We start from the raw sequence: 17,998 nt of genomic DNA on the forward strand, positions 1-17,998 counted from the left end.
TCAGAATACCAGGTTTGCCACTAAGTCATACAACCTTGAGCAAATTATTAAAGCTGATCCTGTTTCTTTATTCCTTATGTATTATCACATATTGAGCATCCAATAACCCTTAAAGGTAGGAGTCAATATACTCCTTTTACAGATAAAGAAACTAAGTCTTAGACTATACCTGTCCAGGATCACACAGCTAGAAAGGATTCAGTCTGTTTCCGTGTTACTGCTATACTGTGTTAGATAACACCTCATAGATTAGTTAGGCGATTAAATGAGATGTGTACAAAAGCATGGCATGTACGCATCTCATTAAATCTTTAATAAATGATAGTTTTTTCCATTACCACCCATCACCTTTGCAACTCAAGATGCTTCCCCATCTTTCATCTTGCCCTCTCCTCTAGAATGCCAGACAAAGGACAGGAGAGAGAAGCAGAGGCAGAGACAAAAGGGGGCCTTGGGGCAGGAGTTTTAGGCCCTCCATTTAATCCATCAGATATACAAAACAAGTTTTCTTAATATGTGAGTACTATGAAGATGGATTTTCAAGCCCTACACCCACCCACAATCACTGACTGTCCTTCCTAACCCACTGTAAGTCCAGGAAAAGAAAATCCCGGGGAAAAATGCCTCTAAAAACCGAAATCAGTCAAAGGGAGAAATAAAGTTTAAAACCCGTTTATTGCTTACAAACTGCAGTCCAACTCCGTCTCTCTCTCCTCTGCTCCCGTATAAGCAAGCAAGCAAGTCTGCCAGCCCCTCCTCTTAAACTCTCGGGTTTAGACACGCCCTCGGTTGCCCAGGTAATTTCCCCGTTGGCATGAAGATGAACTTCTCTCCACTCCTGAGGATATGCAAATGTACTAAAGCCAGGCGAGATAATCTGGAAATGTTACAATTTTACCCACATCCCCTCCCCTACCCACCCGAGTATAGAAATTCTGAAACCTCTTGTATGAGTAAAAACGGATTGAACTTTCCCTAGTCCAGAGGGAAGGAAGTAAAAAAAGGCCAGCCCTAGCCTACTTAACCTGAAGAAAGTTCAAGTGTTTCCGTGCCCTGCAAGAAATATCAACTAACAATGTTAGCCATATATTAGTAAAATCATTATGTTAGAATAAACATACTGCTCCCTCATACTTTTTTTTTTTCAAATAATTTTCATGTCTGGCCCCCATATCAAGTCATAATGTAACTGCCACTCCACGTTTTATACTGCATAGTGATTACAGGTTTTCATATATGACTGCCAGGCATTGTTAGGAAAGACTTCCTGGACGAAGTGAAAAATCTTGAGACCCGAAAGACTATATATGCCAGGACCCCTAAGAGAGACTCTGCGATTTCAAGGAACGTAAAGTAGCTCCGAAATATTATGAAACGGAGTGTGAGGATAGGTTGTCTGGCTAGAGCTGAGTAAACTTTCAAAGACAGAAAATGTAGCTTTTCTCCGCGGGGCATCAAAAACATTTAGCAAGGGAGTGAGTGAAATTAGATTTATATCCAGTTTCCCTGCCCCACACATTTTTAATTAGTGAAATTAATCTCTTTCCAAGAACCCAAATTTATATTCTCATTTTCATCCACCCATCAGAAAACTCTCCAAGAACAAAGTTGCTTGAGGTAAGAAGGAATCCAGGAGCTTCAAGTCTCCTCCTACCCCCACTTTGCCTCTAGGCATGACCTCGCCTAGCTGAGATTTCTATTTTCGGTGTCTGTTCCTCCAGAGAATTATTCCAGATTTTGTCGTGGGTGTGTGCCCCTCCTCTTGCCATACCAACCCAGTAGCAATCTCAGGGTCTACCTGCCCGCAGGGTTTTGGAAGACTAGAGAAAGGAAAGGGGCAAAGCAAGCTTTGAACACTAGGAGGAAGTGTGACTTGGTCTGTACTATGAGTAGAAATTAACAAGTATTTAGGAAAGACTCAAAATTAAGAGGCTTATCTGTCAGCCTTCAAATCATTAGCGGATGAATTCGGGCGGAAGTCTTGAGCTGGGGAAGGAAAAGAAGGCACCGACTGATTAGTGGTGCGTGCAAATTTAGGGTCGCTTCTCAACGCCGATGGGGAATGCCTGACTCCCCGGAGGAGAGGGTGTCCGTAGCGATCTGTCCATGAGATCTCAGAATATTTTTGGAGGATATCTGTACTGGAGAAGAGAGATCTGGTCTGTTAAAAGATTCCTAGTCCTGGAGATCACACAACCACCTTCACAGCAGCAAAGCAAGAACCTGAGCGCGCCGCCGACCCACAGGGTTGGTTACTCAATCCCTTGACCCGGAACAGTAGCTGGAGCCGCCTCTACGCCGGATGCCCACGTGCCGGTAACAGCGGCCACGTGGGACTCTGCGGAAACGCCTTCGCAAAGGTTTGTCCCCTGTGCTGCCCAGTAGAGAGGCGGTCCCGAGAACAACGCTGTAGGAAACGGTGCCCGCAGGACACCTGGCTCGCGCGAGCCTAGGACTGCCGGAGGCGTGGAAAGGGGCGGGGCTTGCATCAGCCGCTAGTTGGGGGTGGGATCTGGGGCTCCGAAGAGTGGGCTTTGGAGGACAGTGGGCAGAGGCTTTCTTGTCGCCTGGGCTCCTTGGCTTCCGCCCTAGAGCAAACCCCGGCCCGGCTGACCGCTCGGTCGCCATGGAGTCCGCGCTAGGCGCGGGCATCGCTATGGCCGAGGCTCTGCAGAACCAGCTGCCCTGGTTGGAGAATGTGTGGCTTTGGGTCACCTTTCTGGGCGATCCCAAGAGCCTCTTTCTGTTCTACTTCCCCGCGGCCTACTACGCCTCTCGCCGTGTGGGCATCGCGGTGCTTTGGATCAGCCTCATCACCGAGTGGCTCAACCTCATCTTCAAGTGGTGAGACAGCGAAGTCCTCGGCGTCCTGGTCCCCCACCCCCAAGGGCCCCGAGGCCTGGACAAGCCCTTATCTCTCAGCAGGTGCCTCAAAGGCCTGAAATCTCCCCCCCATTACCCGCCCCAGTGAATCCATGGCCTTAAAACCTCCCCACCCCGCGGCCCTTGACTGTTCATCTTTGAGCGACTTTGTGTATCTCGGACTCAGACCTCAGTCCCCATCCTACTCTTTAGACCAGTGTTTATTAAATAGGCCTGATGAGAGAAATCACCAAGGGGCGTGTTTAAAGTGCACATATTCCATCCCACCTCAGACATACTGATTTAGAAATTCTAGGGGAGGGGCTGGGAATCTGTATTTTAACAAGCATCAATGGTGACATAAATAGCAGAAAGTGGAGCTTCTCAACTCTTTGATTTATCCATTCATTTATTTATTTAGCATAGTTTTTAAGAAGCATGCTTTGTGCCGGGCTTCACACTAGCTGCCGAGGACAGAGAACGCTTGCATATGTGGTCCCAGACCCATGACCAGCAGCATAGAAAGCACTTAAAACCTTGCTAGAAATTCATAATCTCAGCCCCAGGCCTGAACTACTGAATCAGAATCTACATTTTAACAAGGGCCCCCCTGATAATTCATGTGCACAGTAAGTTTGAAAAGCATTAGGCTGAAGCATTGCCTTCCAAGGAACACTTTCTCTTCTTCCTTTCCTCTTTCATTCACTGGTAGGCTTTTCACACAGACCTAGAAGCCAGGAATCCCAGGCAAGTGGGTGGGGGCCTTTGGGCCTTATCTCTTTCTGCCACCTTTTTCTCTTGGGTTGAGGAAGAGAGTAGCTATGCCTCCTGCTGGGCATACAGCTGCACCTCCCATCACCTCAGTCTCTATTGCCAGATCCCCAGCCTGCGGGAGAGAAGGAAGCTTCATTGGAGACACCTGAAGGGGCAGGAATGACTTGATGAAAAATATGAGTTACCTTTCCTTCCACTCTTCTCTGCAAGGGCTTCATCCCCACTGTAACCGGAAAAGTAGTTGTCTAATCATTCCTTCTTGCCTAATTGCCCTTTGCTTTGTGCTTTCTCTTCCTGCAGGGTCTGCATAATCCTCCCTCTCCACTGTTCCCCTAAGAGGTTAGATCACCCCTAGGTAGACACCCTTAATGCCCCACCACATGACAAAGCCCTGCATTTCCTAAGTATGTATTGAGCACCTGGTGTGTGAACCAGGCTCCACTTCTGGTGGGGAAGGGCAAGTCCCTTCTGTACCTCTCTCCCAGTGCTTGACTTCCCAGCCAGCATCTCCTCTGCTCTTGCACCTTTTCTGTTTCAGGCCATTGCAGCATCTTCAGTGTGTGGTTTCCCAAGGTCTATCAAAGCACCTACTAAGCCAGGGGACTTTGAACTTTTTGTCCTCCTTATTCTTTCTCAGCCTCTCCTGTCCATTTCTCAATCCCATTTTCAAACATGAGAGGCTTATCTAAGTAATTCAGATGTGAGTAATTCAGGCTGGAATTTGGGAAATGGAGAAGGGAGGAAAGCAGGAGGGTCAGTGAGGGTCTGGGAGAGAGGGAGGGAGGGAGAGAAAGAGCAAGGTCCTAGGCTCTTTGCAGATGATAAGACAGCTAGCCCTGCAGTAGGAGGTCTAAGAGTGGGACTTCTCAGCTCATGCACACACACACGCCACTCACCAATCTCTTGCCTACTTATCACTTTTTAAAAAATAGTGTGCTTTCTCCTGTTCCTGGGGTGGGGGGATATGGAAAGGTAATGGCACAGAACTGGATTCCCTGACTCCACACCATAGGCCCTGCACAGTACTACCAGGTGTCCCTTCTGCCCACCTCCTGTCCCCCTTACTGTATGTGCAAGCACATGTCATCTCACGTCTCTTCTCTTCCAGGTTTCTGTTTGGAGACAGGCCTTTTTGGTGGGTCCATGAGTCTGGGTACTACAGCCAGGCCCCAGCCCAGGTTCACCAGTTCCCCTCTTCCTGTGAAACTGGTCCGGGTGAGAAGCTTCACACCTCCCTTTCCCAGCATGCTTGGGGCACAGTGTTTCAGAGTACTTTTCCGCCGGGGTGGACTAACCAGAAGCCCAGCCTCTCCATTCTTTATTGACCCAGGGAACAAAGAAACCCCAAGAAGATTGAGTTGAATTCTGGGAGGAGAGCATTCATGTCAATATGCCAGCGGCCCACCTTGTTTAGAGTAAAGCCAGAGGTGAAGGCAGAAGCCTGAGGGCAGTGGCCTCAGGCCGGGGTGAAGAAGCCTTCAGGGCAGAGGGAACTCTGGACCAGCACTCGGGGAAGGCTCTCTTCTCAACCAGGGGAAGACAACTGTGTTGAGCTATCACTAGGGGCACCTGGGGTCCACTCCCATCATCTCACCACAAGCTTCTGGCTTCCCTGGCAGGCAGCCCTTCTGGACACTGCATGATCACAGGAGCAGCCCTCTGGCCCATAATGACAGCCATCTCTTCCCAGGTGGCGAGTCGGGCCCACAGGTACATCTTGGCATTGCCCACCAATGGGGCAGGGGTGATTGTACGCTGGATCCAAAAGACCCAGCAGCAGGGCAGCCTGGGAGCTGGAGTTCTGGGGGCGTTTGATCCAACCATGAAATGCCTGGGTGCTAGGGACACCAAGCTGCGTATGGACATCCCCTGAACCACTTGCCTCTCTCCTTTGTAGCCGCTGGGTGAGGGTGATACCTAGCCTGACTTACTGCACCTTCCTACTGGCGGTCGGCCTGTCCCGGGTTTTTCTCTTAGCACATTTCCCTCACCAGGTGTTGGCTGGCTTAATAACTGGTGAGCAACTGGGGGAACAGGGTGGGCCCAGAGGGTGCTATTGGCAGCGGGAGGACCAGTGTAGGATCTTCCCACTGTACAGCCAACCCCAAGGCCCCCACCCCTTATGTCTCCATCTCTTATCCTAAGCTGCAGTATAGCTCTGGGGGTCACATCCCCAAACTCCTTGAAGCTGCTGTCACCCCACTTCCCTAGGTGCTATCCTGGGCTGGCTGATGGCCCCCCAGGTGCCCATGGAGCGGGAGCTAAGCTTCTACGGACTAACCTCATTGGCCCTCTTACTGGGCGCCAGCCTCATCTATTGGACTCTCTTTACACTAGGCCTGGATCTTTCTTGGTAAGTCCTGCTTTGAAGCTTGGGCGGCTGGGTCCTGTTCTTGGCTCACCTGTACCTAGCCTGTGGGTCTCTGGTTTGTTATAGCTGTAAAGGGATACATTACTGTTCACAAACATAGTCTCCTGGGGTCACAGCAGAACATGGGAGTAGGCACCAAAAGGGATGAGAGCCATTGGCCCTCTAGGTTCCAGAGACTTTCTCTCCTGACAAATGTCTCTTTTCCTCCCCACAGGTCCATAAGCCTAGCCTCCAAGTGGTGTGAGCGGCCGGAGTGGGTGCATGTGGACAGCCGGCCCTTTGCCTCCCTGAGCCGCGACTCTGGGGCCGCCTTGGGTCTGGGCATTGCGCTGCACTCTCCCTGCTATGCCCAGGTACGGCGGGCCTATCTGGGAACTGGCCAGAAGATAGCCTGCCTTGTACTGGCTATGGGGCTGCTGGGCCCCCTGGACTGGATGGGCTACCCGCCTCAGATCAGCCTTTTCTACATCTTCAATTTCCTCAAGTACACCCTCTGGCCATGCCTGGTCCTCACCCTCGTGCCCTGGGTGGTGCACATGTTCAGTGCCCAGGAAGCACCACCCATCCGCTCTTCCTGACTTCAAGTGTCACTTTACCTCCCCCAAAGCCAACACTTGGTGACCTCCACTCTCCACGAGGCAGCCCCATCCCCTTCCAGCCCAGAGCAGGCCCTCATCTTGAATTTCTTATGTCTCCCCTCCACCTGACCTTAGCCCCAAAGAAGGGCCTTCTCTCTCCCAGAAAGGCTGGTCCTCTTCCTGCCTTCCCACCCAAGTCCCCAAAGGTGCAAAGGCATCAAGACCAGTGGGTTCCCGCAGTACTGTGAGGGGCTCGGAGTGGCCCCAATAAAGCCCTTCGACACTTTCGGATTCCTCTCTTGCCTGTGCACATGTCCACTGAACCTGCCTCTTGTGTGCAAGCGGAACCCTTGTCAGGCTGCCTGTGCTGTACCCGCTCCAACCCTCTTTCCACAAAGGCAGAGTCAAAAGGGAAGGGGAGGGCTGTAAACGCAGTTGAGACCTTCAGCCCTGCACCGCTTCCCCATCACCGGCTAGGCCACACAAGACATCCCGCGGAATTTGTTACATTCAGGAAACCTCGTCTTTAACCTACAGGACATAGATACCTCTTCCTCCCACCCCAGCCTCCTGTTTCCTAAATTGGCTTGCCCAAGGGCTGGAGAAAAGCCATTTTTTGGCCAGGAGTGGGTATAAGAAACTCTACTCCATTTCTCAGAGACGGAGACATTGGCCCCAGAAGGCACTATCAGAAACAAGTTTATTTGCACAAGGACACACAGTGTAGTGGGTTACAAAATACTTAACTAAAATCCATATTTGGGGAGACAAAGCAAGGAATGGGTTTGCATGAGAACCAGCCCAGCCACAGGGAGAGGGAGGACTAGGGGCCTGGAGCTGGGGCTCAGCCCAGGGAGGCCTGGGACACTGGGCCCAGCCCCATCGCCATCCCCCAGGAGGATCTAGAGCGCACTAACAGCACACAAGACCCAAGTGCACGATGAATCAGTGGTGGGACTCCTGCCCCTCCCCTCGCTCCCTCAACCCTGCTCAGGCCCCCTTTAGGATAATAAATATGTAAACAGATTGCCAGGGCTCTGGGGACAGGAGGAAAGTAAGTATGTGTGATACGGGGAAGGAGTAGGAAGACTTCCCCCGACGGGCTGCTTCCTATCTTTGGTTCCCTTTAGGCTGGACAGCATTCCCTAGAAGCCCCGGAACTGGAGGGCTAGGCTGGACTCCTGGGAAAGACACAGGGAAGCGTCCAGCCCTATCCTGGACTTACCTCCCTTGGGCTGTAGCCAGCAAAAAAGCCCAGGAGGAAGGGAAGCTACAGCTGAGGGCAAACTCCTGGGTTCCTGGGTTCTGGCTGTGCCGTCAGAAACACCGACTCTCACCATCCCGTCTTCTAAAGAAAGCAAGGAGGGAGGTGGGCCACTGACCCTTCTACTTGCAGCATGCTGGATGGTTGGGGAAATCGTCCTGAACAGCTGGGGGGCTCCCACCAGCCTGGAGCCCTCCCTGCAGTGACCACCTTCTCCCCTTCCCCACGCTGTGTCTGCAGAGCAGGGCGGCCAACAGAGTAGGGTGGGAGCAGGCCTGGTTCTGCAGTTTCTCCTGGCTCCTCAGAACCCAGGGGTCCAGCCCTGTCTCCCCACACACTTTGACCCTCTGTAGCCTCTGGGAAAGGGAAATAAACCCTGAGGAGTAGGAGGCAAGACCACCTTGCCCACAGGCCTCAGGCCCACACCCTAGGGCATAAGCCTTCCCCTGGTGCCGAGGCCAGGAGAAAGATGGTGGGTACAACAGAAGGAAAGGACGGGAACTCACAGCCGGGAGCCCACCGCCCCTCCACACTGCATCTTAGACTGCAGAGGGGCCCTCCATCCTCCCCTGTGGCTAGAGACAGGACGAGGGCGAAATTAAGGCATGTCCCCCAAAGTCAGCTGAAGCCAAGGCACCGAACTGACTACTCCCTTCTCACTCAGGGGGACCCCAGGACTGGAAGGTACTCTCTCGACCCCCTGCCTACCTTGAGCTGGCCCAGGCTCCCGGGGGAAAAGGACAGAATTTGGGAAAGTGGGTGTGGGATACAACATGGGGTAGGGGGGTGCTGGAAAGGGCACCCCTGTGCCTACAGAGGGAGCAAACCTAGAGCTGAGATGTAGGTCACAGGGTGGGTGGCTTAGAGGAGCAGGAGGGGCGGGGCTGAGAGACCCACACGGCACACGCTGTTGAATGTGTGACTTTTTGCTTTTAATAGAAAAAATAAACAAAATCACAATGATGAAGCCCAGAGGGATGGGGCCAGGGCGTCACAGGGTGGGTTCCTGCTCCATGGGCTCCTCTGCCGGCCTGTGGGAACAAGGACAGGGAGGGGCATTGAGGTGGGGGCACCAGCCTGGACAAGGGCGAGGGGTAGGGAAGAGTCCTTACCTGGGGCCATGCTCCCTGGCTGCAGCAGCCTGGGCCTGCTCGGCCCCCACCGACAGCAAGGCCATAGCACTCACAGTCTCAGCCTCCTCTGTTTCCCCTGCCTGGGCCTCCCGCAGGGAACGTCCCAGACCAGCAGCAAACCTCAGCACACAGCTCCAGTGTTTGCCTGAGGACAGGGGGCAGGCAGGGGTCACAGAAATCCCCATGTATACATCCCCAGCCTTGGTATGCCTGTGAGCTCCGCCTCCTTGGCAGACGGAGGTCTGAGCCCCTCTTGCCTGCCCCACGTACTCTGGATCTCGATGACTTTCTCTAGCGTGGCCACTGCATTGATGTTGGGTTTTTGTTGCAAGACTGCCTCATCCAAGGGCTGCAGCTGGCAGGGGAGAGAAGAGAAGGCTTAGGGTGAAGAGCAGGTGGCAGTGCCTCCCCCTTTAAACACCCCATTCAGCCCCCGACATCTCTCATGATAGGGGCAAGCAAAGCTTTCCTGGAGAAACCCCTGTGCAGAAAGCCCTCCCTGGATACCTGCTGTCCTTACACCCCATGAAAACCTTCCCAAGGGCCCTCAATGGTACTTGACCCAGGGAGGGGGCCCTCCCTTGCTGGCCCCTCACATTCCCTGGCCTACTGGCCCACCTTCCCCAGCCCCTCCCCGCACCTCACCTCCACGCTGAGCAGAGCTGAGACACAGGCCTCAGAGGCATCACAGATGGCGGTCAAGTCATGGCCTCCCTCCAGGGCCAGCACCACCCGGCCCCCTGCCAGCGTCATGAGCTGCCTGGTCAAGTGGCCAAAACCTTTAGGGATGGGTGAAGGAAGATGAAATGGTTTAAAACAAAAATCAAGGTAAGAAAGGAGAGAAAAAGAAACACAAGACTTGGGACAACACAAAGTAAGATGGTAGATTTAAGCTCAAATATAGATCCATGATCAAATTCATTGCTAATGGACTAATAGCTCCATTAAAGACAAAACAGGACAGATGGACTAAAACAATCCAATACCATGTCTTCTAAGGAGCATCACTGAAATGAGAGATCAACAAGCTCCATCCCTACAACTCCAGGAGGAGATACACCCTCTGCTACCCCACCCCCATCTGCTTGCCCCTCAAGGCCAGGGCTGGCAGACTGCGAGCTGGGGGTCCTGCCAAATGATTCTAAGTCTTGGATCTGCCCCCAGCTCTCCTCTTCCCAGCCCCTGCAGTATTAATTTACTCTTTCTCTATACCCCCACCCAACCTATGCTTCCTGCTTCAGGGCCTCCCTCAGTCCCCCAGCAGGCTCACATCTGGCGGTGACAGAGTAGCCACCCAGTGGAGACAGGTGTCCCTCAACAGCATCAAACCCAGCAGAGACCAGGACCACATCAGGTGAGAACTCCCGGGCAATGGGCATCACTACTGTCCTGCAAAGAGAGGGCCCACGCTGACCCTGGCAGGTGGCGATGCCAGGGTCACCCTATGCTGTGTCTCCCCTAGAGATGACACCCCCACCCACACCACACTGGCTGCCTTCTGCCCCTCCCACAGCAGGACCCAGGTCAGGGGCTCCCACACCTCCCTTGGCCCTTCTCAGTCCCCACCTGAAGGCCGTTAGGTACTCCACGTCTCCGATGGGGGGGTCCACACCTCCCGTCCATGCCACGTTCACATTGTACCCCACGCCCGGCCCTCCGCCAACCTGGCAGCATGGCAGGGAGGAGTTATTCTCACTGCCTGGGGATCCAGCCACTGCCCCTGCCCTCAGCCCTGCCTCCAGCCCTCATTCCACTAACCTCTGTTCTGCACGGAGAGGCAATGGGCTGGCCTCCCATTAGGAGCCTAGTCTCCCCCGTACCAGCGCCACCCTGGGCTTCCATGGCTCCCTGCTAGGTCCAATTCTACTACCTCCCCAAGGGGCCCCACATTTGAGCCTGGGAGCTGTACCTCCTCAGGAGCTCCAGAGCCTGGAAAGAAGTTCCCGTTGTCATAGCGATGCAGGGAGATGTAGAGTACGGAAGGGTCACTGTAGAACGCTTGCTGGGTGCCATTGCCATGATGAATGTCCTGGTAGGGAGGGGTGGAAGCATCAGGATAAAGGCCCAGGCTCTGGCCCAAAGGTCCAAATTCTACCTTTTCCCCCTCCCCACCAGATGGTGAGCTCTGAGGGTGCAGCCCACCACTAGCTACAGGGCATCTTGGTTCTGTTCACAATAGTATCGCCCCTCACTTCTCTAACCAGCGTCTGCAGGCCAGGTCGCGGCACTGCACAGATGAGCTACAAAGCCATGGGACGAACATGGCGGATCTCCCTGCAAGGCCCATTCTACCAATAGTGGGGAGGGAAATACTGAGGCTAGTAAGGAATTAAAAGCAAAGAGATACATTCTAAAGAAACCCCCAACATTTATGTGAATTTTCAAGCCAAAACTGGGCTTCAGAAAGATTCCATCCTCCTGGCTACTTCCCCAGCTCACGGGTGGTGCATGCCCTTCCTTCCCTCGGCCATGAGGGGCAGGTTTTGAGAAGCACTGTGCAGTAGCAAGAGAAGTTTCAGGGCCTAAGACCTGACCTAAAGTCCAGCGCCAACACCCCAAACTGAGTGACCTTCGTTGGGTACATTACCCAACAGCTAGTGTCTTCATTTACAGAAATGGACATCCTAATTCTTACTACTCGAGGTGGCCGTGAGTGGTACCATGTGTCCTGGCACACAGCCCCCTTTGAAAGTGGCTCTAGCAATGGTGGTAGCAGTCTCTACTGTTCAAGGTAGAAAATCTCCCTGGTTGCTTGAGGCTGCAAGGAGGGGGCCAAGATGGACCAGGGGCTAAAACCACTTTTGAGTCTCTCCTCGTGTGGCGGGAGCCCCGTGGATATGTGAGGGCTTAGCTAATACTTCAGCAGGATGTAAGCTGAGCAGGCACAGCTTCAGCACAGGCACCTGAGAAAGCAGGAGCGAGGCTGAGCTGGAGCCTTCCTGAAGGCTGACCCCAGCACTACCAGCCCGCTGCCTACCCAGTCCACGATGAGAACCTTGCCCACATTCAGCTTCTGCTGCAGAAGTTTGGTTGTGATGGCTACAGAGTTGAAGAAGCAGAATCCCCTGGGGGGAGGGGAGAAAAAAGCAGGGAGGTCAGCTTCAGTGAGTATTCGCACCATGAGCAAAAGATACTCAAATCAGCTCAGCTGAGAGGGAGAAGGCAAGGGCAGCAGGTCTAGTGCCAGGCTGGGGTGGCACTCACATGGCTGTGGATTCCTCTGCATGGTGTCCTGGGGGCCGGATGATGGCAAATCCATTCTGAAGAGGTGCATAGGGACAGAGACAAGAGACAGACAGGCAAGCAAGGTGGCCACGGAGGGGGTGGACATACAGCAGGAGAGAAGCATAAGGCAGGCCGGTAAGAAAACACAGATCAGAAGTAAGTATCCCACACATTTTTAGGAATGCCAACCACAGGCCACATGAGCAGATGGACACCATCTCTGGTCCCAAGATACCCATGAGAAAGCACCAGACACTAATGCCTCTTTGTCAGCCCCTCTTTATCTCTCACCCACCAAGCTGGCCCTGGAGCTGTCTCCTCCTCCCCTTCCTGGCACCTGAGAGCTGAGGCTACCAAGGACACAGCCTTGCTGAAGGGGAAGCCAAGGCTGCCCCATCCTCTGCTCTTGAGGATGCAGGACCAAGCCAGGCAGTGCCATCCCTCCTCCCCTACTCACCTTGAGCTCTCCTGATGCCACCTTGAAAGCCAGCTCCACCAGGCAGCCCACTGCCATGCGCACGGCACTGGAGGAGTGCATCTCGTTCCACACAGTGTCACTGTCCACCTGCAGGGGCAGGAGAGCAGGCTTCAGCGTGCCCCCTGTAGGGGGAGGGCAAGAAGGGAGGTGGGCACCTGGACAGCAGGCCGGCAGGTGGGTGAGAAGGGAGGGCCAGAGCTGGGAGAGCCACCCACCCATCACTGGCAAGTGCCCCACTCACCCCAATGCCCCCACAAGGCAGCATGGCGTACATCTTCTGGCTGATGGGGCCTGCAGGGAAGAGGGACAGAGCTACTCTGGAAGTTGCCTCAACTGCAGGGCTACAGGCTGGGGTCTGAAGAGGGCAGTGAGCAGTCACAGAAAAAGAAGGCTAGACCTAAGCAGAGAACAGGCCTCTGCAGCCCACAGCAGTTGGGAGATGTCTGTCCCCTGTTCTGGAGGAACATCTTATTTCTGGAGCAGACGGCAGGGAGAGAGGGTTAGGACTGGTTAAGGAGAAGAGCAAAGCACTGTCCCCGTCATCAGGCCTGACCCATCACCTTCCACCCCCTGCCAGCATCCCCCCAGCAGCTCTGTTCATACTGTGTTCTGTGGGAATGGCACCCCTGGGCGTGGGCAGTGTGGCAACCATGCCACCTCTGCCAAGAGGATGACCTCTGTCCCCCAGGAGCCACTTGCCTGCCCTAGCTGGGCGGTCTTCCCAACAGCCCTCTACCCCACGAGGGAAGCTGCCCATATCCTACCCACTGGCTTACTGACTCACCAAGCAGCTTCTTGCTGTCCAGCTTCTGCCGGTTGAGGGGGCTGGTCCCATAGAGTAGGGTGTGGTATTCAGAGTGCACCGTTTGGATCTCATCCAGCGTGGCTTTGCGACCCCGGATCCGCTGCCAGGGAGAGCAGGAGAGGCCAGTGAGGGAGGGACAGCACTGAAAGCCTGGCTCTCCTTGATGCCCAGACCCCTTCTCTACCCCATAGCCTAGGGTACATGGAACCACTTTCTGGCTTCAAGAGAGTGGTTTTGAGAAGGTACGCCCTGGCCCCCCGGGCCCCCCAGTCAGGACCCTACCCCATTCAGCTGGGGATCACTGGGGGAATTAGGCTGCAGGGACTGGCCCTGAGGTCAGGGGTTGAAGGGAGGATGAGGAAGAAACATGGAGAGAGGCTTTCACTCACAGGGGAGCCAGAAAGGCTTTTACTGGGTTTGAGTTGGGGGCTGGAAGGAGGGGCTCTCTTACCTCACACTTGCTAAGCAGGCCTGTCTCCTGCAGCCTAGACCAGATGCTCTGGATCCGGCCAGCGTGCTCGGGGTGCACGTGTGTATTCCCGCACATGCACTGGTGCTTCAGCATGAACGTGTCATAGACCACACCTGGCCAGAGATACCTCCATCAGCCAGCACTGCTTTGCGCCCTGTCATAGCTTGGCTTCCACAATCCCCAGCAGAGATCACTTGAGCTCTCCCTGACCTATCCTGGCCAAGGCACCTCCTCATGGCTATCCCAGCCACCTTGTGCCACACCTATCCCTCTTCTTTCTCCTGCAGTTCCTTTCTATTACTACCTGTCAAAAGCCACCTCAACCAGGCTGTCCTTGACACCAACACTGGTTTTGATCTTTGCGCACCATGCCCCCAACACTATATCCCTCGCATGGCACACCCTCCCTTCCTCCCTCCTGTCACTGTCCCACACCTCACTGGTGAGACAGGACCATCATCAGGCATCTGTGCCCCCTCAGAGCCTCACAGAAGGCAGCTCCATGCAGGAGAGCTTTCTAGAATTGACTGAGGGCTCGCTTTTGACCTCAAAGGAAGCAAGAGGGGAAGCTGGAAGGGGCAGGACCCACCTGAGACAATGTACTCTACCGAGGGCTCCTGGGCTTGTGTGTTGATGGCCCAAAAGAAGGTGGTCCCTCAGTGGTTGGGGGAGGGGACCCAAAAAAGATGCTGCCCCGGGGGGTAGAGATGGGGCACTCACTACCCTCCCAGCAGGACAGAAGCACCCACCACCACCACAGGTGGCTCTGGGACACAGAGAACAGGCAAACCTGTCTTCCCTCCCTGCAGTGCTCAAGGGGCCCTGGCAGTCCCTTCAGAGCAGGGGCTATACTCTTTATGATGCCAACAGGCTGCAGGCCATGCACAGGGCCCCTGGCGCTGCTGCAAGGGCAGCTGTTGGGGGGAGGGGCTCACCTGTGGTGAAGAGGTGTTTGGTGGGCTGGTCTGGGGGGCTCTTCATGCTCCCAGCAGAAGCAGGTGAGGACTGGGTACGGCTCAGGGCCTGGTGGGGTACAGTGGCCAAGCTAAGGGGTGCCTGGTACACCTGCAGTGGCTGTAGCTGCTGGGCTTCTGAAAATATCTGGAAAAGAGAGTGGGAGGGAGCCTGGGTGAGGCTCAGCCTGAGATGGAAGTGAGGACAGGTGTCCCAGGACATCCAGAGGGGCCCTAATCCAGCCCTTCTCTTCCAAACCTCCTCCTTCACCCATCTCCTTCGCCCTCCAGAGACCAGAGACACTCCAGCTTTCCCAATTCCATCTGGAGGAGACGGGGAGGGAAGGGGGCCTTGATGAGTCATGCCAGAGTAGCACTGAGGCAAGAGGCTGGGAGGGAGGAGGCGTGGGAGGGGGCAGGATGAGTCAGGCCGGGAGGGCTCAGAGGTGTCCGTGATGAATGGTGAATGGAGTGCGTGGTAGGCACAGGGCAGACTGTAGTAACAGTGGGGGGGTAAGCACGCACACAAGCACGCAGGGACCGACGCACAACCGGCCCTACGCAGGCAGAAATGCAGATACAGGCTACGAGGTACATGCACACAGAGGCAGGCAGACAGATGGGGGCAGTCACGGCTGCAAGGAGGGGCTGGCAGACTGGGGCACAAACAGCTCTGGAACCAACACAAGCAGCTCCCACCCTCACAGCCGCCGGTCTCTACAGAAAGCTGCCCCTGCATCACGGGAGAAGGAAATGCAAAGGCAGAAAGGAGCAAGGAAGAAAGAGAGTGGGGAGCGAGGGCTCGGGAGGAGGGGCACCTTTTTGTAACCAGCACTGGACGCCTCCAAGTCGGGCCCCTCCTCAGTGCCACTCTCGCCCTCCTCGTCCTTGACCTGGATGCAGTCCTCCTCCTCTTCCTCCTCCTCCTCCTCTTCCTCCTCCTCCTCCTCCTCCAGGTCCTCCTGTGTACTCTCACTCTCCGTGGAGCCTTCTCGGGGTATGGTCAGGGCTCCCTCCCCTAGCAAGGCCTCCTGGTGCTCAGTCAGCTCCTCCTCCGTCTCCTCGGGGTGCGTAGTGGGCTGCCGTGGCAACTCCCCCGTCTTGGTGAGGATCTGGGAGCAGAGCAAGGAGGCAGTCAGCTGTAGGAGAGGCAGCCACCCAGCCGTACGCTCAGGAGGGTCTACCCTTCCTCCCTTCTCCCCAGCTTCTGGGCAAATTAGAAAAAGGCGAGGAAGTTCCTCTGGCAGCTGCCTAGTGAGTGGCCTGGGTCTGAGCCCCGCCCACAGCCCCCGCCCCCACCCGGCTGCCCTGCACACCTTGCCCAGCTGCAGCTGCTGCTGCTTCTGCTTCTCCAGGAACTGCTGGTGCTGCTGCTGCATGACCAGCTGCTGCAGGGCCTGCGGGCTCTGGGGCAGTGGGGACGACTGAGTGCGGCTCAGGGGCCGGTGCCGCGGGAGCTTGCCCACTGTCCGCATGCTGGTGGCCACACGTTCACCCGTCACCAGAGGGGACTGCCCGTGGAGTGGCACTGTGGGGTGAGGGGTGGGAGTGACCATCATTGTCAGGGCACCTGCAAATTCAGGGGGTATCCTGGAGGGGCCTGGAGCATCCTACCTCCGAGCCTGAGCCCTGTTCTTCCTCCTCCCCACAACTGAACCACCTCACAGGTCAGAGCCACTGCCTTTGGCAAGCCTTCCTGGATTCACCATACACTCCCTTGGATTCACTTATGATGGTACAGACAGGCTCAGAGCTTCCACGTGAGTAAATGATTACTAGGTCTCCCCATGTGCAGTAAGACTTCCCTGTTCATGGACATGGACCCCACCAGGCTCGGAAGCCTTGGGATGAGGATCATGTGTATTTTCAGCAGAACCTCTTTTGATACGACCAGCTACTTAAGGGCTGGCTGTCCAAAGCTGTGATACCCAATTCCTTAGCTACCAGCCACTCCTAATGACCAAACACTTGAAAGGTGGCTTGTCTGAGAGATAAATCACGCTGGAGTTCAAAAACAGTATGAAATACAAAGTAAAATATCTCATTGACAACTCTTTGCATTGGTCATATATTGAAATGACAATATTCTCATATTGAGTTAAATGGTATTAAAATTAACTTTACTTTTTTTTTTTAGCCAAAAGGCCAAGAAGAAGCAATTCTACCTGTTTCTTTTCACATTTTTTAATGTGGCTCCTAGAAAACTTTATATTACATACTGGGCTTGTGTTCTATTTCTACTACACAGTGCTGCTCTGGAATATGAACTTAATCACAGCAGATGTTGTGGAAAACAGGGCCTGGCAGGCTACAGGTACTCAGTAATGTCTGTAGAATGTGGAGGGTATCAGTGCTGCCATTGAAGGGAGGAGAGTTGTGACAGGGTGGGGGAGTACCCCTGGCTACTGCTCCCTGAAAGCTGGTCCTGCCTTAAGCCTAACGCCCACTCACCCGCGATGAGAGTGCTCTGCTGCCGGGCCTGCTCCAGCAGCAGCACGTGCTGCAGCAGAGACGCATGCCCATGGGGGCTGGTGTCACCCTCCAGCGCCACGCCCAGCAGGCAGCCAGGGATGGAGGATGTGCTCATGAACTTGCCCGTCAGTGTGCCACCCTGCCGCAGGGACTGGAGAGCCTGCCTCTCGGCCTCCTGCTGCGTCGACAGCTTTGGGGAGGCCTGGGGGTGGGGAAAAGAGATGGAGATGAGGGAGAGGGTTATTCTGCCCCAGTCCTGCTGCTCACCCCCCCAGCTCTGGGAAGGGCCATCTGATCTCCCTCAGGGCCTTGGGAGGACAAAAGCCCCAGCTAGGGGCATCTAGGACCAAGGAGCCCGTGTCCCATACTTACAGTGAGGTGCGAGTTGGTGACAGTGACTGTGGCCTGCAGCCCTAGGGAGATGTTGGGCAGAGAGGGAGATGTGTAGAGGCTGAACTGGTTAGGGGAGCTGTCCAGAGGGAGGGCCCGGTGCTGGGGGAGCATCTGAAGAGCAGTCAGGAGAGACAGTGATGAGAGCAGGCAAAGAGGGGCCACCTGGGACCAAGACTCTGAACAGCGACCTGCTCCCCACACCTGCCCCCCCCCCCCTT

At 54.8% G+C, this 17,998-nt stretch overlaps 2 protein-coding genes across 12 annotated transcripts in view; one reads left to right on the forward strand and one right to left on the reverse strand.

Moving 5' to 3' along the window:
• The first annotated feature begins 2,389 nt into the window (after window positions 1–2,389).
• On the forward strand, window positions 2,390–6,873 carry G6PC3 (glucose-6-phosphatase catalytic subunit 3). 2 transcript variants are annotated; one of them, XM_017680875.3, is made up of 6 exons: window positions 2,404–2,844; window positions 4,745–4,851; window positions 5,256–5,346; window positions 5,534–5,652; window positions 5,848–5,989; window positions 6,222–6,873. In XM_017680875.3, exons 1-6 carry the CDS (start codon window positions 2,627–2,629, stop codon window positions 6,583–6,585), a joined length of 1,041 nt encoding a protein of 346 aa, XP_017536364.1. In that variant the 5' UTR covers window positions 2,404–2,626; the 3' UTR covers window positions 6,586–6,873. The 2 variants fall into 2 exon arrangements, with proteins under 2 accessions (XP_017536365.2, XP_017536364.1); XM_017680876.3 differs by lacking the exon at window positions 5,534–5,652 and having other exon boundaries at window positions 2,390–2,844; window positions 6,222–6,391.
• A 1,886-nt stretch (window positions 6,874–8,759) lies between these two features.
• The window catches only part of HDAC5 (histone deacetylase 5), a 33,889-nt gene continuing 24,650 nt past the window's right edge, over window positions 8,760–17,998 (reverse strand). For all 10 annotated transcript variants that reach the window (XM_073235677.1, XM_073235676.1, XM_073235678.1 and 7 more), the window contains 18 exons: window positions 17,760–17,891; window positions 17,367–17,589; window positions 16,232–16,443; window positions 15,734–16,027; window positions 14,898–15,063; window positions 13,942–14,075; window positions 13,470–13,590; window positions 12,927–12,976; window positions 12,665–12,772; window positions 12,187–12,242; window positions 11,960–12,047; window positions 10,892–11,011; window positions 10,549–10,646; window positions 10,253–10,371; window positions 9,628–9,761; window positions 9,253–9,337; window positions 8,962–9,127; window positions 8,760–8,880 (listed from right to left, as the gene is read on the reverse strand). In XM_073235677.1, coding sequence (XP_073091778.1) covers window positions 8,841–8,880; window positions 8,962–9,127; window positions 9,253–9,337; window positions 9,628–9,761; window positions 10,253–10,371; window positions 10,549–10,646; window positions 10,892–11,011; window positions 11,960–12,047; window positions 12,187–12,242; window positions 12,665–12,772; window positions 12,927–12,976; window positions 13,470–13,590; window positions 13,942–14,075; window positions 14,898–15,063; window positions 15,734–16,027; window positions 16,232–16,443; window positions 17,367–17,589; window positions 17,760–17,891 — 2,346 coding nt within the window. In that variant the 3' untranslated portion in view covers window positions 8,760–8,840. The remainder of the gene's footprint in view (window positions 8,881–8,961; window positions 9,128–9,252; window positions 9,338–9,627; window positions 9,762–10,252; window positions 10,372–10,548; window positions 10,647–10,891; window positions 11,012–11,959; window positions 12,048–12,186; window positions 12,243–12,664; window positions 12,773–12,926; window positions 12,977–13,469; window positions 13,591–13,941; window positions 14,076–14,897; window positions 15,064–15,733; window positions 16,028–16,231; window positions 16,444–17,366; window positions 17,590–17,759; window positions 17,892–17,998) is intronic.

The sequence above is a fragment of the Manis javanica genome, chromosome 4 (assembly GCF_040802235.1).
Source record: "Manis javanica isolate MJ-LG chromosome 4, MJ_LKY, whole genome shotgun sequence".
Taxonomy (NCBI): Eukaryota; Metazoa; Chordata; class Mammalia; order Pholidota; family Manidae; genus Manis; species Manis javanica.